The 21385-nt window shown below is 34.3% G+C and overlaps 1 protein-coding gene across 1 annotated transcript; it reads left to right on the forward strand.

Annotated features, from left to right (window-relative positions):
• The first annotated feature begins 4526 nt into the window (after positions 1-4526).
• Positions 4527-17530, forward strand: LOC145329680 (uncharacterized). Its single transcript, XM_080174039.1, has 16 exons — positions 4527-4648; positions 5169-5302; positions 6106-6275; positions 7170-7226; positions 7429-7570; positions 8460-8536; positions 9037-9083; positions 9531-9593; positions 9735-9805; positions 10398-10472; positions 10820-10913; positions 11553-11631; positions 13382-13466; positions 15816-15876; positions 16402-16511; positions 16855-17530. Exons 1-16 carry the CDS (start codon positions 4618-4620, stop codon positions 17257-17259), a joined length of 1701 nt encoding a protein of 566 aa, XP_080030165.1. The 5' UTR covers positions 4527-4617; the 3' UTR covers positions 17260-17530.
• Positions 17531-21385: the final 3855 nt, after the last annotated feature.

Below are 21385 nucleotides of genomic sequence, written 5' to 3' on the forward strand. Positions count from 1 at the left end.
ACATTCTGCATGTTGTCTTAATGGATATATTATTATTTGGATCATCATGTATTTTGATAAAATAAAACTTGGAAGCTGGCTAAAATAATGACCTCCCTCCAATCTACCTCTTTTATCTCATTCCCTTATTTCTACTGGATGAACGAACTAACCAATAAGTGATGTTCATATTAGGAACCTAAATTGACGACAATTTTTCTCTGTCATAATATCCACTTATATTCTACATCCATTGTTATCTCATAATTAAAATTTTATTGGCAGATTTTTGTTTGGATTAATTTATCAACCATTATCCTTTCCATCCTTGGCATATCATAAAGATAGGCCAATAGCAGATAAATTAGACAAAAATATTCGGGTATAGTCGCTTTCGTTGCAACGCGTTTCTTCGTATTTTTGCAGTATCTTTTTTCTCGCCCATGCGTGGGGCTCTAACTCTGTGGGATCAATTGTCTAGCCCTGCGGTGCTATCACCTTACCTATCAAAAGCCATTGTCAAAATACGTCGAAACGCCCCTTAAGAGGTGTTGCAAAGAAAGGGACTATACCCAAATATTGTTGTGAATTATTGGATTAATTTACCTCTCAATATTTTGAGGAGGGGATTGAAATTTAATTGGAGGGAATACGGTTAACAAAAAAACTTTATTAGGGGAAGGGGTATCTCCCAAAATTTGGGGGAAGTTTCTTAATTCCTTCCCTCACCTTTAACCTCCTTGAGATTTATTTCAGACTTAACTAATGAAGTTAATTATGATACACAAAAAATTTATATTTATCTGAGATATAATAATAAATATATATAATGTATATTCTAAAAAGAATATACTACATTATTAATAAAAAGTTTCATTTATCTGATGAAATAGTTATTCATCGTATCGTTTTATAGACAGCTTTCCGAGGATATTAAAAAAAATAAAAAGCAAATACAGTTTTGTTAGCTTTTAGGGGCCAAAGGCATGAGCTAACAAAACGGGTATTATTTTTATTTTATCAATCGGGGAAATTGTTTGTATTATGGTGCTATACATGATTTCCAGTATAACAGAGAACCGGTTCTAATCCAGCGGATAGTAATCAGTTTCGAAGCCATACTTGAAATATTATTCTATTGTTAAACAACTCCACTTGTTTATTGTTTGAATTGAAAAGATAGGGATTGTCAATAAATTGGTAAAAAATGTCAAAACATTGTATTTTAAAACAACTGTTATATTTTCAATTCAATAGCTTAATTTAAGTACATATAATTATACTCTATTTTATCATAAGCGGCTGCGCCCATAGAGGCTTCTAAAGGCACAGTATTTGGGTGGGAAAAGTCACCTAACCATTTTATTTAAAAGAAAATAAGAAAAAAATATTGGGAGGGTACAATCATAGACATCCAAAGTGGTGGGTAAAGGGGTGTTTACCCCCTTACACTTTAACAGTCCCCCTTTTACATCCCTAAAAATATGAAGAAAAAAATAAAAATTATCCCCCTAAAACTTTTAAAACCCATCATATTATTCCCCCTTAAAATAAAAGCTTGGACGTCCCTTGGTACAATTTCCCTGGGTTTAGATTCGTTGAAGTAAACTCCCCCAAATATTTAAAAAAAAACTACATGGACCATGAGAATCATATCCGTACAGCTGTTAGCGAGATCTTGAACAAACAAATTTTAAAAAAATTATTTTGCTTTCATAAATCTAATAGATAATATAATACTTCATAGCTGGTCAGTTTGAAGGTGCTTATCCTTTTATTCTTCATATATCAAAATTTGTAATCGGTGCTTTAACACAAGGGCCTATTTAGCACTGAAAAAGCCCCCCACACCTCTTATTTTAAACTAAAAAATTTTAAAATATAAAGGGGGGGATGGGGGGGGAGTTCTTTTTTCATTGACCTGAGGTGGATTCTTTTAAAAAGTTTGCCCCACTAATCTCTTAGTGGGGCAAAATTGTTTTCGTGAAAAAGCCAACAAAATCACATTAACTAAGCGATTAGTTGGGCAATTTTTTTTAAAGAATCCACCTCTTTAGTATTAAACAAACAAATGTTAACTACTCTTTATATCCAATTTAGGGGGGGGGGGGGTAGGTATAAGTGGTCAACCGGGTACTCTGTTAAAGCTCGGCAGCCGCTCAAATTTAATTCCGTTTCGGTGCTTGGAAATTTACTCAAGAGATATGTTTCCATGTAAGGAAGAGTTTTTAAGATGACACAGAGCCCTGATTAAAGTACTTAAAATTTTGACCTAAAAAACAAAAGTCGTAATGAATAGGATTATAAAAATTTCTATTATTAATAACATTTACGTTATTACGACTTTTGTGTTCTAAATTTTCATTTGCGTCAAAATTTAATTGTTTTATTTAGCGTAGCTGAGCAACAATTAGGGTGTTTCTGTACGTTTGGCCGACCGTCCTCACTTATTGTTATTGCATGTTTTAGTTACTTATTGCATCGTATTATAGACAGCTTTCCACTAAATGTAAAATGAAAAATTACAAGATGAAAATTTTAGTTTTATGGGCCCCGAGGGGCCGAATGCCCAGGTCAACTAAACTGCTATTATTTATATTATTTTTATTTAATTATTCGTGAAAAATAGTCTATAATAGGAACGATACGATACTTTTCAGTATGGTTCAGAACCATTTCTAAATCAGCGGATATTAAACTGTATCGAAGCCACTAAAAAGATATGTTTCTCTTTTTGTTACTACGCTATTTAGACAAATAATTGTCCGTGTGTTTAAATCATAAATTATATTCATAAATATTTGTATTGAATATAATGTTTTTCTCGTATTTATTCGAATCCGGTGGATAGGAACCGGTTCTAATCCATACGAAAAAACTATGTCTAGCATCGTATTATAAACGGTTTTCTACGAATATAGAAATGTACAATTATAAGATTAAAACCAGTTTTTTTAGCCGGTGCCTTCGGCACCTCGGGGCTAAAAAACAGGTTTTAATATCATAATTGTACTTTCTATATCCGCGGAAAGCTGTTTATAATACGATGCGAGAAATAACTATTCTATTGTTATCTATATGTCAGGGATATTGGTAAGAGTTAATTAAGGATAAATATATCTTTTCTTTATAATTATACAGCCCCAATTTCTTTGAAATTATATCACCTCAAATTATCTCTAATACAAAGTAGAATGATGTCTGTCCGTCCGTCTGTCTGTCTATTAAGATCTCGGTTACCACTGAACCGATCCGATTCTACTCTTCAGGGAATATACCTACATATACCTACTGGTCCTGTGGTGGTTTTAGGCTATTTTCTTGGGAGGTGGGCTGTAGCAGTAGGTAGCCTGTAGCAGTCAAATTGAGCAGTTGACTTCCCCATACCTCATAGGGCGAAGCCCCTAGAGGCTAGGGGTGAAGCCACTAGTTGATTTATAATACAGAATTTTTAACTTTTCATTTGAAGGATTGTGGTTAATTTTTCTTCATTTGCTACATCCCTGTATTATAATAGATTTTATATAATAGTTATTTATCACATCGTATTATAGACAGTTTTCCACGGATTAAATAAAAAATTATAAGATTAAAACTAGTTTTATTAGCCCTTAAAACTCGTGGAAAATTGTCTTTAATATGATACTGTACATGATGAAGACCCGGGCTAACAAAACTGATATTTATTTTATGATTTTAATATTCGTGGAAAATTGTCTGTTATACGATTCTACACATGATTTTTCAGTTTGGCTGAGAACCGATTCTAATCGTGGGGAAAATAATCGGTTTCAAAGTAATAATGGAAATAAAATTATCAATTAAACAAGTGCAAAGTTATTCTATGTTGCTCATCTGTAACGGAAATAATATAGATAATTTAGTAGCAAAGCTACAAATGTAAGTCATTAATTTTGTCGGTAATGCTAGAGTAGCCCGAATGAAATTATTATATGTGATTCAGGATATGATGATCAAAACATGGTTAATAGATGAAAAATAGGGCTCGCAGCCGCGCGTCAGCCGCGAGTAAGCCTCAAATTTAAACCCGTTTGGATGTTTTGAATTTTTTTTTGAAACTTCCATTTTTGGGTCAGGTTTAGTCTTCCAGTTAATTTTTGTAATTTTAAAATCTTGATTTTTCTTAGGCTTAAAGGCGGGTGATACGCAGCTGCCGAGCCCTGAGTAAAAAAAGTATTTCTCGGGTAGATAGGTTACAAGGGTAAATGAAATTTAAACCTGTAGAGATACAGAAATAATTGTTAAAATTTGTTCAAATACTTGTCCGTCTGTCGAATATAAATGTCTATCTGTTTGTCTATCTGTTTATCTGTACTTAACCACTGAACCGCTATGGTTTTCCTTCATAGGGTAGCTTCTCATAGGTTTATAACTATTTTGGGGGAGGGTACCACCACCCTCCCAAGAATAATCACCCAGAGAAAAAAATTACCTCCCCCCCCCCCCCTCCTCAAGTGCCCCTAGAGGCATTTAGGGGGCGTAGCCGCTGGTATATATAATATATAACAAATAAAGCTTTTATAATGATAATAAATGAATAGAATTTAGAATCACCTGTACCCAGCTTTATATAATGTTAATCTTTTTTGTTTGTCGTATTCAAGTAATCACCACAGTATGAGAATAACGTGTCTTATTGTTGCATTTGGTAAGAATTTTTTGTAAATATTTCTACTTTTAATCTGTGGCTTTCCCCATAGCCTCAAGAGGCTTTGCCCTACAGAGGGTTATCCTATATTTATGATTTTGTTCTAAATTTTTAATGGAGGGAGGGGGGGGGGGGAGATTTGTTTGGGAAGTAAGTTTTCAAGTCCAAATCTATGGTATTGTCACTTTGCATATTCTCTAAAATGCAATGCCCAATCGGTCCAGCGGTTATCGATATCTTAAGCCTCATCCGGACGGACATTTAGGCAGGTATCGTTCTACTTTTATTAGATTTGACTTCTTCAATTTTTTATGTAGTCACTTTATCCACATGTATAGCATGTATATTGTATAATAAATTTATATGACAAATATATTTTGATTTGTCTTATGCAATTCAGAGGGTTTCAATTTAAGATTTGTGCGCAACTGAGGCGCGACTGCAATACCCTGGAATAAAACAATAAGATTATCATTCTTTATAAAATTTTAAGGCAATCTTTTTATTTGGTTACGTTAAGGACTCCTTACCTGGAGCGTACTTGGTGACTATGTACCTGGAACTCCGGGAGCTTCCTGGGGCGACCAGGAACTGGCGGAAACCAAGGAAAAGCTGACCTTTATCATGGAGAACCCAGAAAAAGCATTAAGACAGGTAAACTTATCATATATAAATAGTTTTAATATTATTTCAAGTATGGCTTCGAAGCCAATTAATATCCGCTTGATTAGAACCGGTTCTAAGCCATACTGAGAAATCATGTATCATATCATATTATATCCAGTTTTCTACGAATATAAAAATTTACAAAATCATAATATTAAAACTAGTTTATATCAGCATAAAGCTGTTTATAATACGATGCGAAATAACAATTATCCATCGTTTTAATGTAATGTCTATAATACAAAGTAGAACGATGTCTATCTGTCTGTCTGTTTGTAGCGAAGGATCTCGCTAACCGCTGAACCGATCGGGTTCTCCTTTACAGGGTAGCTTCTCATAAGTCCTGGGAAGGTTTATAACTATTTTCTTGGGGGTTGGGACACCTTCAGCCCCCCCCCAAAAAAAATAAAAAATCCCCCTCCCCAAAAAAAAATAAAAAAAAATCATTTTTAAAATTAAAATAGTGGGGTCGACTTCCGCCCCCCCCCCAAAGAATTTTTTTAAAAGTTTTCTTTTAAATCTAAAATACGAAAAATTGGTTTGATCAAACCTCTTGGGGCAAAGCCCCTAGAGGCTAGGGGCGAAGCCGCTAGTTGCACATACGGGAATAAATTTCCATATTATTCTGTCAAAATAATGATGGTCACAAGGGCAAAAGTGTAACTTTTCTATCTAATATGTAAATATTTTGATCTGCCCCCCAATATTTTTGAGTATCTTTATCATTTAATATTTGAAATATCCATTAATATAGTCCTTTTCAATTCGACCTTTCTACATATTTTTATTAGGTCTTTAGAGGCAAAAAGTTTTCGCGTTTGTACGACCATTTTGGCGACATGGACGCTATCCTGCCGACCGCCGCCAAAATTGTCCGGTTGGCCTTCCATGACTGCCTGCCGGAGTCAGACACTGGAGCCGGCTGTAATGGCTGCCTTAATTTTGAAGGCATGGGAAACAGGTAGCTGCAACGTTGTATGCAAACTTTATAAAAGCGAAGCTTTCATATAATTAAAGTCGGTCCGTCCGTCCGAACGTAAGGAACAGATAGCTTTTTTCGTTAATGTAGGCATGTAAGAATTTTCCTATCGATTTCAAACTTTGCATGATGATTTTTATTTGAAACATACTGATATTTAACTCTATTAACTACAATTTTTTTATTTTACAATTATCCTTTTCATCCGATTTTTGAAGTACTGATTCTTATTACATCAAGGTACAATTTTATAAGCGAAGCATCTCTATATTCAAGTCCTAAAATGTAAGTTTTCCTCAAACAGTATCCTTTATTTAATAAGTTTGCAACAAATTCACCTACAATTTTGTTTATACTCTGCATTTATACTCTGATTATTCAGCTCTTACACTCTACAAGTGTTAATGTTCTTTTGACAGAATTTTCAGAGAAGTATTGTCTTGGTCTTGTCTCAGGATTTAGTAGATTCTGACAGGAACCCTTGAGGGAATAATACCAGCATATACATATATAAATTAATTCGGGGGAGAATCTCGAAACCTATACATGATTATTAGCTGTTGTTTGGCGACCTTTTTATCTGCCCCCCAAATATTGTTTTATATTTATTTCGCTTATTGGCTTTATCAACCTTTACATGGGAAATCAACCTTATACAATTTTTAAAATCCTCTGGAAGTCTAAATTGAACCAAATATGACAATCCCTCTTTGCAAAAATAATTTTACACAGCCAAGCGGGTTTAAATTCGAGGCTTCGACGCTGCTGCCGAGCCATGCTTTCTTTCCCTTTTCCCTTTCTCCTTATGTCTCCTTCTCTTCGTAAGGAAACTTTAACTGCTGCGCTACTTAGAAATATAATTGTTATTGTTTTTAGATATTTTTTGGATGAGAAATGTGCAAGTCCAAGTAATAGATGGAAACAGAAAAAATGCAGGAAACACTTTTTACTATTAAAATTTGTTAATGAGTTTACTATTAAATGAATCTTACAACAAATTATTAATTAGTGGTCGACTATCCCTACCCCACCCAAAGTACCCCCCAGAGGCCTCTAGGGGCGTAACCGAAGAAGTTGATAAAATAACTGCACATGAAAACAATGAAAATTTGAATAGCTAAAAGTGTGAGCAAAACAGGAAACTTGAGGGAGGGCTGCGTCCCCAGCAACAGCTGGCCACAGACAACAACAACCTGCTGTGGACAGCCGCTGTGCTGGAAGATTTGTACCACAGCCACAGCTATGGATGGACAGATTCAGAACAATCATTGTTTGAGGTAGCGGATTTTAATTTTATTTACAAACTTATCAAAGGAGAAAAGTAATTCTAGCATGGATCTAAAGGGATAAGACAATGGCCGATAAATTGATGTACATACCTTTATATAATGAATAATTACCCCTTCTGTAGATTATAATGATTGGTTTGGACACTCAACCTAATGAACCAACCATCAAAAAGTCCCCAAAGTCGATAAGCCAACAAAAAAATTTTATTCTTAAACTTTAAGAACTAGTGTACTAAACAAGCAATGTCCCCTTCCTGCCTTAATTCTAAGCCCATTATTACAATTTGACAAAACATAAAGATTGGAGAAAAGATTAATTTATCTTCCATAATTATATTCCTCGTTCCTCGCCTTGTGAATTAAAGGATCTGGGATAAGACAATTGAGAATATGTCTATAATACAAAGTAGAATGATGTCTGTCTGTCTGTCTGTCTGTCTGTCTGTCTGTCTGTCTGTCTGTCTGTCTTTCTGTCTGTCTGTCTGTCCGTCTGTCTGTCTGTCCCTTAAGATCTCGGTAACCACTGAACCGATCGGATTCTACTCTTCATGGTATATACCTATTGGTCTTGTGGTGGTTTTAAGCTATTTTCTTGGGGGGTGGGACACCCCCAACCCCCCAAAAATGAAAATTCCACCCCCCCCCAAAAAAAAAAAATCTGGGGAGACTGTGGTGCGCAGCACCAGAATTTTTTATTTATTTAAAAATTACCTTATGGGGCAAATCCCCTAGATGCTAGGGGCGAAGCCGCTAGTATTATAAACACAAATGTAGGTAAATTTATAGAAGAAGAGGTTTGGGCACCGATATTAAAAAAGGTAGTGGCTTATCAAACCTACAATCTCATAAGACTTTTTTTACCCAAATATTTATTTAGGCTGGAAAGTCCCGAGCTGACCTGTGGGCGTATGCATCTCTGGTGGCGGTCAGACATACACTTATGAACAATAACAGGTCAAGTATTGTTATTCATTTTTTTATACAGAACTACTCTAAACATTTAAAATCGGATAAAATACAGTTTTATTTTTTTTTGCAACTTACTTTAATCTTTAGTATACTGTACATATATTCATAGGGCCATATTTCGTCTAAAAACAAAATCATTTCAATTATTGCAATAGTAGTCAAGGATCTAAAGAGATAAGACAAAGGCCGATAAATTGATGCACATCTCCAATGATGATACACAAAATTACCCCTTCTGAAGAAGGGTTGAAACGTTTGGACACTCAACTTAATTGACCAACCAATCAAAATTTACTAAAGTCCCCAAAGTTGTAAATCCAACGAATAAGAAAGCTTTGTTATAAATTTTGGGGACTAAACAATAATAAACAGTGCAATAGTAGCCTTAGAATTTTAAAGTAAAAAGCCGAATATTGAAATTTAGAGCAAAAAAGCAATACAATTTTACTTTAAAAAAATGAAACAAAAAATGCTTAAAATTTCAGGATGTGTGAAACGTACCAACCCACTGAAGGATGCAGACTTGAGAAAAATAGGAATTAATTCATTATAATCATTATTCAAATTTCTTTCTTTTTGTCAAATATAAAGTAGAATATCTATTCAAAATTTAAATTGGTCAGCAATCTTCATGAAAGTGCATTGGCGAGCATAGACCCCATGAAATAAATTTTTTAAAAAGATGGAGGGGGGTTAGTTTTTTGTTTGTTTGTTTATTACTTTAGGTCAGATTGTATTGAATACTGGGTGTCCCCGCAGGTTGAAGACACCGCGGGTATAAGTCCTTATGGGCTACGGCCCCCGCACAGTAGTTAGGCAAATGAATAAATATCCCCTCCTTCCCTTATTTTTAATATTTTAAGATAATTAGGGGGGGGGGGTTGGGGGGGGGGTTGGGGGGGGGGGGTGGTCAGTGGCTGATAGGATCGAACTTTGATGGAAATATTTTGTAAATGTTTGTAGTGAATTATATGAAAATATAGTGAATCTTTCTGTGCTTTCAATCTGACAACCCCAGACTTCCTACCAGTCTTTAGAACAGGTAAACAATCTTCATCAATAATTTCTTATAATTCCAGAGAGAGAGATGGGACAATTGACTGTTTAGTACACTAGTCCCCAAAGTCTTATATTGACAAGGCAAATAATAAATATTTCCATATGTAAATGTAGTTTTTTTCAGGAAGGTCCGACTGTTTGGGAGATTGTGCTGAGAAATGGTACATGCCTGAATTCTGTACCACAGCTCATGAGGTAGATAGATAGATATAGAGATATATAGATGAGAAATGGTACATGCCTGAATTCTGTACCACAGCTCATGAGGTAGATAGATAGATATAGAGATATATAGATGAGAAATGGTACATGCCTGAATTCTGTACCACAGCTCATGAGGTAGATAGATAGATAGATAGAGAGAGAGAGAGATAGATAGAAAGTGTTAGATAGATAGATAACCTCGATAACAATGAAAATTTTAAGTTCACCCATGGTAATGTAAATATAATTTTAGGTTCACCCTAACCCCCATAGCAATGGAAATATATTATAGAATTATATAATTTTAGGTTCACCCTAACCCACATAGCAATGGAAATATATTATAGAATTATATAATTTTAGGTTCACCCTAACCCCCATAGCAATGGAAATATATTATAGAATTATATAATTTTAGGTTCACACTAACCCCCATAGCAATGGAAATATATTATAGAATTATATAATTTTAGGTTCACACTAACCCCCATAGCAATGGAAATATATTATAGAATTATATAATTTTAGGTTCACACTAACCCCCATAGCAATGGAAATATATTATAGAATTATATAATTTTAGGTTCACCCTAACCCCCATGGCAATGGAAACGAAACCGGAGAGTTTATGAAAACACATTTTGGCCTTAATGTTCAGGTATATTATAATATACTAGCTTTTACGCCCCTAGAGGCTTCTAAGGGCACTTTAAAATATTTATTTATATTTCTTTTATAAGGCTTTAGAAGGGTTATGGTATTCTCTCCCAAATTAGTTAAAAACTTTCCCAGAACCTATGAGAAGCTACATTGTAAAGGAGAATCATATCGGTTCACCAATAAGCAAGATCCTTCGGTACCAAAAGACACACAAACTCCAGACATCCTATCACTTTTATTACTGATATGTTTAATGTCAGTGTTGATTATTTCAATTTTGTTAAATATAGATTATCTTTGTTTAATCCAGTTGTCTTTTTTTAAATTTTAAAATCTATATTTTAGGAAGCCACGGCTGTTTTGGGCGCCCACTCCATCGGAAGAACTCACAAAGTGAACTCAATGTTTAGGTCTAAACCCTGGACCCCACAGGGTGTACAGGAAAGGGTTCATACTTAACAGGCAAATAAAAATCAGAATGGGAGGGGACATTGGGCTGTTCATTACACTAGTCCCCAAAGTTTTATGATAACTTTTTCTAATTCAATGGCCTATCAACTTTGGGGACTTTTATTGAATTTTGATTGGTTGGTTCATTAAGTTTTGTGTCCAAACGTTTCAACAACTAATTGTAATCTACAGAAGGGGTAATTTTGTTTATCATTATTGGGTATGTAAATCAATTTATCGTCCATTGTCTTATCTCTTTACATCCCTGAATAAAAACACAAATAAAAGGACTAGATTAAATCAGGCGTTACTTAATGACCTAATTCAGGGGCCAGTATCATTTACACTCCAATGTCCCCTCCCTACCTTCCAAATTTAGTCATATCCATCCACTAAAAATTTAAGGATAATATTATATAGACAATTATTTGCAGAATCATCATAAAGAAATCTTAATTATTTAAATATTTTTTTCCCTATAGAATCATTTAAACATTACTCATAACATTTATTTGGTCAAAAGATTCTTTTCTAAAAAGCAGTAGTCTATCTTAAATAGAAACTGAGAAAATCCTGTTTCCCCTTTACCAAAAGAGACGGATCATCTGATAAATATGAACATTCTGATAGGATTGGAATAATTTGTATTATATTAATGGAGTCAATTATATAACAGTTGCTGAGCCTAACAATTCAAGATCTTGTAGGTTAGTAAATTTGATGGTTTCCCTAAAAGTTAATAGTCGAGCATATGTGTGTGTGTAGCCATAGTTTCTTAGTATTTGGACCTAAGTAGTCATGGAGTAGGACAAGACACTTTTGTAAGCTATCACCAGGGCCAGCTCAAGGTCCACGCTCAAGCACAAGTACTTGACCAACTCTGTCACAAGGGACCTACTTTTTATTACCTCACCCTCGCCGGGTATAGCATTTGTTTGTTTAATACTCAAATTAGGTTAGGTTATACTCCAGAGTAGGGGTTGAACATTTGGAAAAACGACATCTCCCGCTTTTATTTTGAATTAATTTAAAAATAAGAATCGGGATATTAATTGCTTGATAGGCACTTAGAGGTAAAGCATCATAAATTGATTTACAGAAGTAACTAGTTCAATAATGTTCGGATTATGAAAAGAAAACGAAGTAGCGGATTTCGTCGTATTTTCATAGTAGCTTTTGATATTTTATTTTAGGTTAGGTTAGGAAATAGGAGAAAAGCTACTGTGAAAATACGACGAAACCTGCTACTTCGTTTTCTCTCCATGATCCTAATGTTCTTTAGTAGCGCAGCTTGCAATAGATATTTAGATAATGAAGATACAAACAGGGGCGTCCAAGCTTTTTTTTTGGGGGGGGGGGTAAAACATTTGAGGGGGGGGGTAATTACCCCCCCCAAAACTAATTTACCCCGGGGGTAAAATTTTTTTGGGGGGGGTAATTTAATTATGTAAAAAAAGCACCTACCTAATCTATTAAGTTAATAAGTACTATCCTATAACATAAAGTAGTAAGTAAGGTTTATTTGACTATAGCTTCAGATTTCATTACTTTTAATACTGAGTTCTCCTTTTTAGGAAAGCTTCACATAGATCCCATGATGGTTCCACACTATTATAGGTCAATCCTTTGAGTGGTTTTAGGCTATTTTTCTCCTCCCTTTTTACCCTTTAGAAAACACGAGTTCTTAGATGCTAAGGGCGCCACTACTATTCAAATATATAGTAGTATCTCATTCTTCAGAACATAAAAATACAATAATTAACACACTAACCAATGAACCAATATGATTATACTTTAAAGTGAAGCGTCTTATAGGTCCTGGTAAGTTTTATAACTAGTTTTGAGACACCCTGACATCCTCCCAAAAGAAATCGCCTATAGAAATTCTTTTTCATTATTTAATGAAATATTTAATTTAGTTAGGTATCTATTTTATGGTATCTTCAGTGCTTTACAATTACATCATAGATCCCCGGGATGGTTTAGGGGGGGGGGGCGGGGATTACTCCCTCCCCCGCAAAAAAAAAATTTTCAGTAAAATTTTTTTTTTAAGAACATTCAATTTGGGGGGGGGGTAAATACCCCCCCAAAAAAATTTTTTTAAAGAACATTTATTTGGGGAGGGTAATTACCCCCCAAAATGGTTTGGGGGGGGTAAATACCCCCCCAAAATCGTTGGGGGTGCCTACGGCACCCCCAAGGTAGGGGTAAATTTTTTTTGGGGGGGGTATTGTTCAAAAAATTTTGGGGGTGCCTATGGCACCTCCAAAATCGTTTAGGGGTTCCAAATGGCCCATTACCCTCCCCCTTGGACGCCTATGGATACAAAAGTAATTATTATATTTTTAATTGTTCATGATATTGCCCGATGGGTGTTTACAGGCAAAGTCATGCACCCGACATAAAGACATACGTTTTTTATACAAAAATTAATAATTGATTACTTAAAAAATTTAGATTTGTTGACCCTGTAGAGTATCCCAAGACTGCCAATGGTTTTATTGGAGATGAATATGGAAAACCTATTTCTGTCAAATTCAAAGTAAGAATTTAAAAAAAAGATATCTATAATAAACCCCGAACCACTTCATTATGCAATCTACATTTTCCTGGATATTTTGTCTATGGTAGCCCATAAGTGTACAGCTTTACAGTACAGTGTTTCTATTTGTTAAAGCAACACGTATGATAAAAGAAAAAGATTCTGTTTAAAGTAAAATGCTTATATTTCAATCAAAATCTATATTTTTGTATTTTTTACCGATCCACTTCATTATGCAAATCAAAAGAAAATCAATGAGAAAACGTTTGTTTTGCCCTTTTCTCCACTTTTAAAAAATAATTCTGATAAAATAACAATTTTTTAAGGCATTTACAGTTAGGGAGTTGAATCCATTTTTATAGAAGCAGAAATATAATCTATGATTATGGTTTGGACCCTATAAAACTGTAATCTACCTTTCCACTTTCCCCTCTCTTGGTGAAGATATCTTCAACGCCGATACGATTTTTGAAATGTAAGATTCTACTTTCCCCTCTCTTGGTGAAGATATCTTCAACGCCGATACGATTTTTGAAATGTAAGATTCCACTTTACCCTCTCTTGGTGAAGATATCTTCAACGCCGATACGATTTTTGAAATTTAAGATTCCACTTTTGCCTCTCTTGGTGAAGATATCTTCAACAAGAGAGACAAAAGTGGAATCTTATATTTCAAAAATCGTATCGGCGTTGAAGATATCTTCACCAAGAGAGGGGAAAGTGGAAGGGTAGATTACAGTTTTAGAGGGTCCAAACCATAATCATAGATTATATTTCTGCTTCTATAAAAATGGATTCAACTCCCTAACTGATTTATGCATTAATTATAATGAAAAACAGTTTAAGGTAGATTTTATTGATTTTTCTAAATAAGAAATAATTGAAAAAAAGAAATTCTATCCCTATCACTTTAAAGGACAGCTGCCGACCCCCAGTCTTATGGATGAAGCTAAATACATGTAAAAAATATAAATTTGCCTGAAAAGTATACAAAAATGTTTTTTGATGTGTTAAAAAAATCCATTTTAAAATCTTGATTTTGAGGATGATGGCCTTTAAGATGCTCTTACTGGTGGTGATGGTGAGCTAAATGTTATCAAAGTGCATGCCCTTGAAGAAAACTTATATATTGAACTATGGTCCAATTTTTGTAGTCATAGCAGCCTCCAGCCAAGCAATATTAAAAAAGAAAAAAATTGCAATTTTAATTACTAAAATTCATAAAGTAAATTATGTAGTTTTTAGATAATGGTTATATTTCATGTCGAGAGGCTCCAATGGAGGCTGCTATGACTACAAAAAATGGTACATAGGTTAATAGACAAGTTGTTGTAATGGTCATGTACTTAGATAACATTTAGCTCACCTTCACCACCAGTAAGAGCATCTTAAAGGCCATCATCCTCAAAATCAAGATTTTAAAATGGATTTTTTTAACACATCAAAAAACATTTTTGTATACTTTTCAGGGTAATTTTTATCTTTAACATGTATTTAGCTTCATCCATAAGACTGGGGGTCGGCAGCTGTCCTCTAAAATGATAAGGATAGAATTTCTTTTTTTCAATTATTTCTTATTTAGAAAAATCATTAAAATCTACCTTAAACTGTTTTTCATTATAGTTAATGCATAAATCCCTTAAAATATTGCTATTTTATCAGAATCATTTTTTAAAATTGGAGAAAAGTGCAAAACAAACGTTTTCTCATTGATTTTCTTTTGATTTGCATAATGAAGTGGATCAGTAAAAAATATAAAAATATAGATTTTGATTGAAATATAAGCATTTTACTTTAAAAAGAATCTTTTTCTTTTATCATACGTGTTGCTTTAACAAATAGAAACACTGTACTGTAAAGCTGTACACTTATGGACTACCATAGACAAAATATCCAGGAAAATGTAGATTGCATAATGAAGTGGTTCAGGGTTTACAAAGTAGGACGATGTCTGTCTGTCTGAAACTTAAGATCTTGGTAACCGCTGAACCGATTGAGTTCTACTCTTCAGGAAATATACCTACTGGCACTGTGGTGGTTTAGGCTATTTTTTTCTTTTTTAAAACTAAAACAAATGAGTGGTGTGGGGAAACAACCGCCGCACCCGGGATTTATAAGAAGATTTACTGTAAATGAGAACCATATCAGTTCATCGGTTAGCGAGATCCTTCCCTACAGACAAGAAAGCTTACTACTTTATATAATAGAATAATCAATTAACAACAGTATTATAAATTTAAAGAAGAAATAATAATAACCCTAAATTTGTTTAGAAAAAAAATACTTTATCATTCAAACGTAGTTTTAATGAAAATCCTAAAAGAATTTCTATCCAAATATTTTTTTCAGGTAAGAAATGAGATGATGACAGCCAACGGGGGCCCCTGGAACTGGAACCTGTTTGGCAAGGGCTGCGACAGGGAAGCAGCTTATAGTGCCTAATAAAAAATTAAATGACGTCATACAATACAAATGACCAATGATAAAAATTTGCTTGGGGGGGGGTATTTACCCCCCCTGAAATCTGTTGGCAGGGGTAAAATTTGTTTACCCCCCCCAAAATTTACCCCCGGGGTAAAATTTTTGGGGGGGGTAATTTAAATTTTATCAAAAATTGAGTATACAAAATGCGCGCGAAGCGCGCAAAAATTTTTTTTGTTAGAGATTTTCTATTTTGGGGGGGGTATTTACCCCCCCAAAATTGTTTGGGGGGGGTAAATACCCCCTCCTAAATGGTTGGGGGTGCCTACGGCACCCCCAGGGTAGGGGTAAATTTTAAATGGGGGGGGGGGGTAATCGCCCCATTACCCCCCCCCTTGGACGCCTATGGATAGGTCAGTATACATTGTATTTAACCAATGGTAAAATGTATACTGGACTATCATTGGTCATTTGATTTTTCTACGTCATTTTTCATTGGGCACTACAAGCTGCTGCTGCGACAGGACTGTCTGCGGGACTATTGCAGCTGCTGACATGGACGCCAAGTCTTGCTGTCACACCCTGACCTTCTGTGATAATAGACCTGAGGACTGTCCTTTTGAGGTAAAAAGTCGGAAGCGAGGGGACATTGGACTGTAATTTAAACTGGTTCCCAAAATTTTATAAACACATTCCTTAATTCTTTGCCTAAATGTAGAGAAAGTTAATAAAAATATTGACAGTGCGTACAAACTTTTTAACCAATAATTTGAATCTATACCTTAAGGGTAATCTTGTTTATCATACTTGGGGTTGTATTATTTATCTCTGGAGATTCCTGGGGTGAAAAATATACATATGTAAAAATACATTTATAATTTTTTTTCTTCTAAAACCAGGGTTCCAATCAATGGTTACGGCATTATCAATAAATAAAATTAAAATTTGCCGATTTTTCTTATTTTAGGCCATTGAGTGTTTTGGCCCTGAGGAATGTAGTGGGCATTCAGTTTTCCTAGACATCAACATGCTTAATGTCGACATGGGGCTTGTCTTTGACTTTACCACAACCGCTGACGGACGCCCACAGGGCTGTGCCGGGCTAGACGACCCCGATTGGATTGCCAACCTGAAAGAGTTGAGCGGTGAGGTGGATTGTCCGCTGAACAATGCCCCCAGCGGCCTGGGAAAGATCCCCAACACTGACATAGAACGAACATACTTTTTGGAATATGAATTCTACGCCAACAATCCTCGCAACTGGGTGGTTACATTTAGAAAGGCCTTTGATAAGATGTTGGAGAATAAGGTTCCAGAAGCTGACCTGCAGCTTGCCGGAACCTGCTGGATGGATGATACCTGCTACACATAGTTCCAGAAGTTGACCTGCAGCAAGCTGCAACGTAGATGATACCATGTATGATATTATAAGCTTTTATTTTTAAAGGCCTTTAACTTAAACAGCTGAAAATCACATAGAAAAAGATTTACCTTTCTAAATTTAGGATAATCTGTCATAGCAGATATGTATTTTTAACATTTATGTGATTAAACCTTTTAAAAATATTGCAATTTTTTATTTATTTATTTTATTTGTATTTTATAAGTAAGCAATAGATAATAAAGTTTTTGATCTTTTGGAATTTATGTAGTTACAGTATGAAATATGATCTTGTATATCATTTCTTAAAATTATTGTAACAAAGGCTTTTTTGTGACATTTTAAATGCTGCTTCATAGTACATCCATAGATAGATATTAGATCCAGAAAAGCAAGGACGTCCAATGGAGGGTAATAATCATTACCCCCCCCCCCCCCCAAAGAAAAAGCTTAGACGCCCTTGCAGAAAAGCAATGTCTGCTTTTTCAATAGCCCCACTCGTTTTGGCATCTTTTTAAAAGCGAAGCTTTTCTAAAATTAGGGTCGGTCCGTCCGTACGTCCGTCCGTAGCGGATAGCTTTTTTCGTTAATTTAGACATGTTAGAATTGTCCTATCGATTTCGAATTTTGCATGGTGATTCCTATAGTAGTTAGGTACGATTTAGAAAGCGTAGCAACTCTATAATCAAAACCAAAATGTCCGTACGTCCATTTTAAACATGTTGATTTTTTTACTTTTTTAAATAGTTTTTTTTCGTTAATTTAGGCATGTTAGAATTGTCCTATCGATTTCAAATTTTTTATGGTGATTCCTGTAATAGTTAGGCACGAGTTAGTAAGCGTAGCAACTCTATAATCATTACCAGAATGTCCGTACGTCCATTTTAAACATGTTGATTTTTTTTACATTTTTAACAACAAATTTGTATGTGACCTAATTATTTGATTGGTCTGATTTTTGATATACTGATTCCTGGGACAACAAAGTACAATATTATAAGCGAAGCAACTCTATAATCAAGTCCTAAAAATGTAAGTATGTCCATAATCATTATCCTGTATCAAGCAGTTTTTCAACAAATTTACTTACAATTTTGCTTTGACTCTTATACATTCGCATTCTGATTATTCAGTTCTGACATTACACAAGTGTTAATGTCCGTTTGTCCTACCGTTTCAGAGCTTCGCTTTTATGGATGTTGTCATCCTTGTTACAATAAAACACAGCGTTTTCCTTCTAATATAATTAACAAAATAAAATAACTGTTAACTTCAGCAAAGAATAAAAAAAATACAGACAGACATCTAAATGATATCCAAATGTACTTGATGGACAAACGAACAATTTGAGTTGTAGACTATTCAAATCTTTTCTCGTATTCATTCGAATCCGGTGGATAGGAACCGGTTCTCATCCATACGAAAAAACTATGTCTAGCATCGTGTTATATCCAGTTTTCTACGAATATAAAAATGTACAATCATAAGATTAAAACCAGTTTTTTAGCCCGTGCCTTCGGCATCTCGGGGCTAAAAAACTAGTTTTAATCTTATAATTGTACATTCTATATCCGCAGAAAGCTGTTTATAATACGACGAAAGAAATAACTATTCCAGTATCGCTTTGAAACCTATTAATATCCGGTGGATTAGAACCGGTTCTCAGCCAAGTACACGGGGCCAATAACTGGTTTCTATTTTATAATTGTACATTTTCATGTTAGCTGTAAGCTGTTTATAATACGATGCGATAAATGAATATTCCATATCGTTAAAATTCGTAGAAAAAGTCTAAAAAAGAATTAGATTTTAAATATTTTCTCTAATTTTCACACATCTAACTTCTTTACATATATTAAGGTTATAATGAATTCTCTCAACACACATAATACATTTATTATGAGTGTAGATACTCTAGAAACTTAGAAATCCAAAAGGACAATACAATGGCCGACAAATTGACGTACATATCCATTGATAATACACAAAATGGCCGCTTCTGTAGATTATAATTAGTGATTGAAACGTTTGGACACTCAGATTAATAAACCAACCAATTAAAATTTAATAAAAGTCCCCAAAGTTGTTAAGCCAATGAATAATAAAACTTTATTATAAAAGTTTTGGGACTAATGTAATAAACAGCCCAATGTACCCTCCCTCCCGGCTATAAACTGGATATGTTTGTTTATAAAAAGTCTTCTGTCTGTCTTTCTGTAGGTAAAGGATCTTGCTAACCGCTGAACCGATATGATTCTCCTTTAACAATGTAGCTTCTCATAGGTTCTAAGAAGGTTTGTAACTATTTTGGGTACCACCAACCTCCCAAGGGAAATCCTTATAGAAAAAATGTCCCCTGTACTTCCCCCCCCCACCAAAAAAAAAAAAAATGGAACTGATTTAGACACAACACCAATTAAAAAGTATTTTATTGAATATCCAGGAATGGAGGGGACAATTGAATCAAAATGAAATTGTCCCCAATGTTTAATTTTAATTTAATTAAGAACCTTAAATATAAAGACTGATTCTTGATTTTTTTTTACAAAGTAACAATGTCCATCCTTTTACACCGACAATTTTATGTACATCAGGGATTATTTTGTTAGTAGAATATTTAACGTTCATTGTAACGTCCCTTAACTTTCCTGAAAGTTACCAAACTATGTTATTTTTTTGCGTGTCACAGCTGCGCTATACTATTCTAAACGGTACACCGACAAACGTCCTAATACGACAAACGTCCTAATGCGACAAACCTCCTGAACGACAAACATCCTAAACGACAAACGTCCTAATGCGATCTCTTAAGTAAAACGTCCTATTTTTTTTTTTTAAATTAAATCTTCCAAATTTAATTTAAAAATGTTCTAAAATAAAAGGAAATAGATATATATTTACAAAATTAAAGGTTTATTTTTGTAATGCACGGTTGTGTTGGGTTCGAAACCATTCCGTTTGTGATAGCCAACACAGGCTTTGGAAAAACTGTCGGACAGATTTGTAAAATTTAGCCTAGCTATGGTTAAAGTTATTCGATTTGAAAAATATTTTTTTCTGTGTTTTATCGCCATTTTGAATTTGATATTGTTAAATATTTTTATAATTGGAGGATTTTGTCCTTAAATTTGGAAGATTTTTTTTATTTCAAAATTTTTGAAAATTTTTAGGCCGTTTTACTAAAGAGATGTCGCATTAGGACGTTTGTCCCTTTAGGACGTTTGTCGTTTAGGAAGTTTGTCGTTTAGGAGGTTTGTCGCATTAGGACGTTTGTCGCGGTAGGACGTTTGTCGGTGTACCACTTGTTCGTTCTTGTTCTCATAATAATTTAATTACCCACGTAATTAAATAAATTCCAGACATTCATATTAAACAAATATGCGCTTTATATGAAAGTAACAAGATGTTTATCTGTCTGTCTATTTGTGTGTAGCAAAGAATCTCGCTAACCGCTGAACCGATATGGTTCTCCTTTATAGTGAAGTTTATCAAGTATCCAGGGACGGTTTTTAATATTTTGGGGGTGGATACCGCTACCCTCCCAAAAGAAATCGCACATAAAATAAAAAGTAAAAATGTTTCTTAATTTAGATTATTTAAAATCTTTTTATTTAGGCCCATACACGTAAAGTAAAGATTTATTACTGCGGTTATTTCAGAGGCACAATTTTTATCCTTATAATAAAGTAATGTCTGTCATTTAGTTTGTACCGAAGGATCTCGCTAACCGTTTTGAACTGATATGGTTTTCCTTTACAGGGTAGCTTCTCATGGGTTCTGGAAAGGTTATAACTATTTTGAGGGAGGGTAAACTTGTTGCCAAAATCTAAATACAGGAATCTGTTTAAGGACATAATTACATTTTAAGGGTTTGATTATAGAGTTGCTTATAATAGTGTACCTTGTTGCCCTATAACTATAATTCCAAAATCAGATGAACAGGATAATCATATTATGTTTTTAACACATGTAAGAATTTCTGGTAATGATTTGCTTTCTAAATTATACCCAACTGTTATAGGACTCACATACAAAAGTTTGAAATCAATATGATAATTCTAAAATGCATAAGAGCTATCCGTGACGGAATGACAGACCCTAATTGTAGAAAAGCTTC

Source organism: Acartia tonsa, chromosome 10, assembly GCF_053477335.1.
Source record: "Acartia tonsa isolate MP-2025a chromosome 10, ASM5347733v1, whole genome shotgun sequence".
In the NCBI taxonomy this organism is placed as follows: domain Eukaryota; kingdom Metazoa; phylum Arthropoda; class Copepoda; order Calanoida; family Acartiidae; genus Acartia; species Acartia tonsa.

What these genes read in the sequence shown, in the direction of transcription:
- LOC145329680 (XM_080174039.1), top strand. Translation starts at nt 4,618, where the DNA reads ATGAGAATAACGTGTCTTATTGTTGCATTTG. An exon ending in CCTACCAGTCTTTAGAACAG is followed by an intron (nt 9,594 to 9,734) that starts GTAAACAATCTT and finishes AGTTTTTTTCAG; the next exon opens with GAAGGTCCGACTGTTTGGGA. An exon ending in CTGAGGACTGTCCTTTTGAG is followed by an intron (nt 16,512 to 16,854) that starts GTAAAAAGTCGG and finishes TTCTTATTTTAG; the next exon opens with GCCATTGAGTGTTTTGGCCC.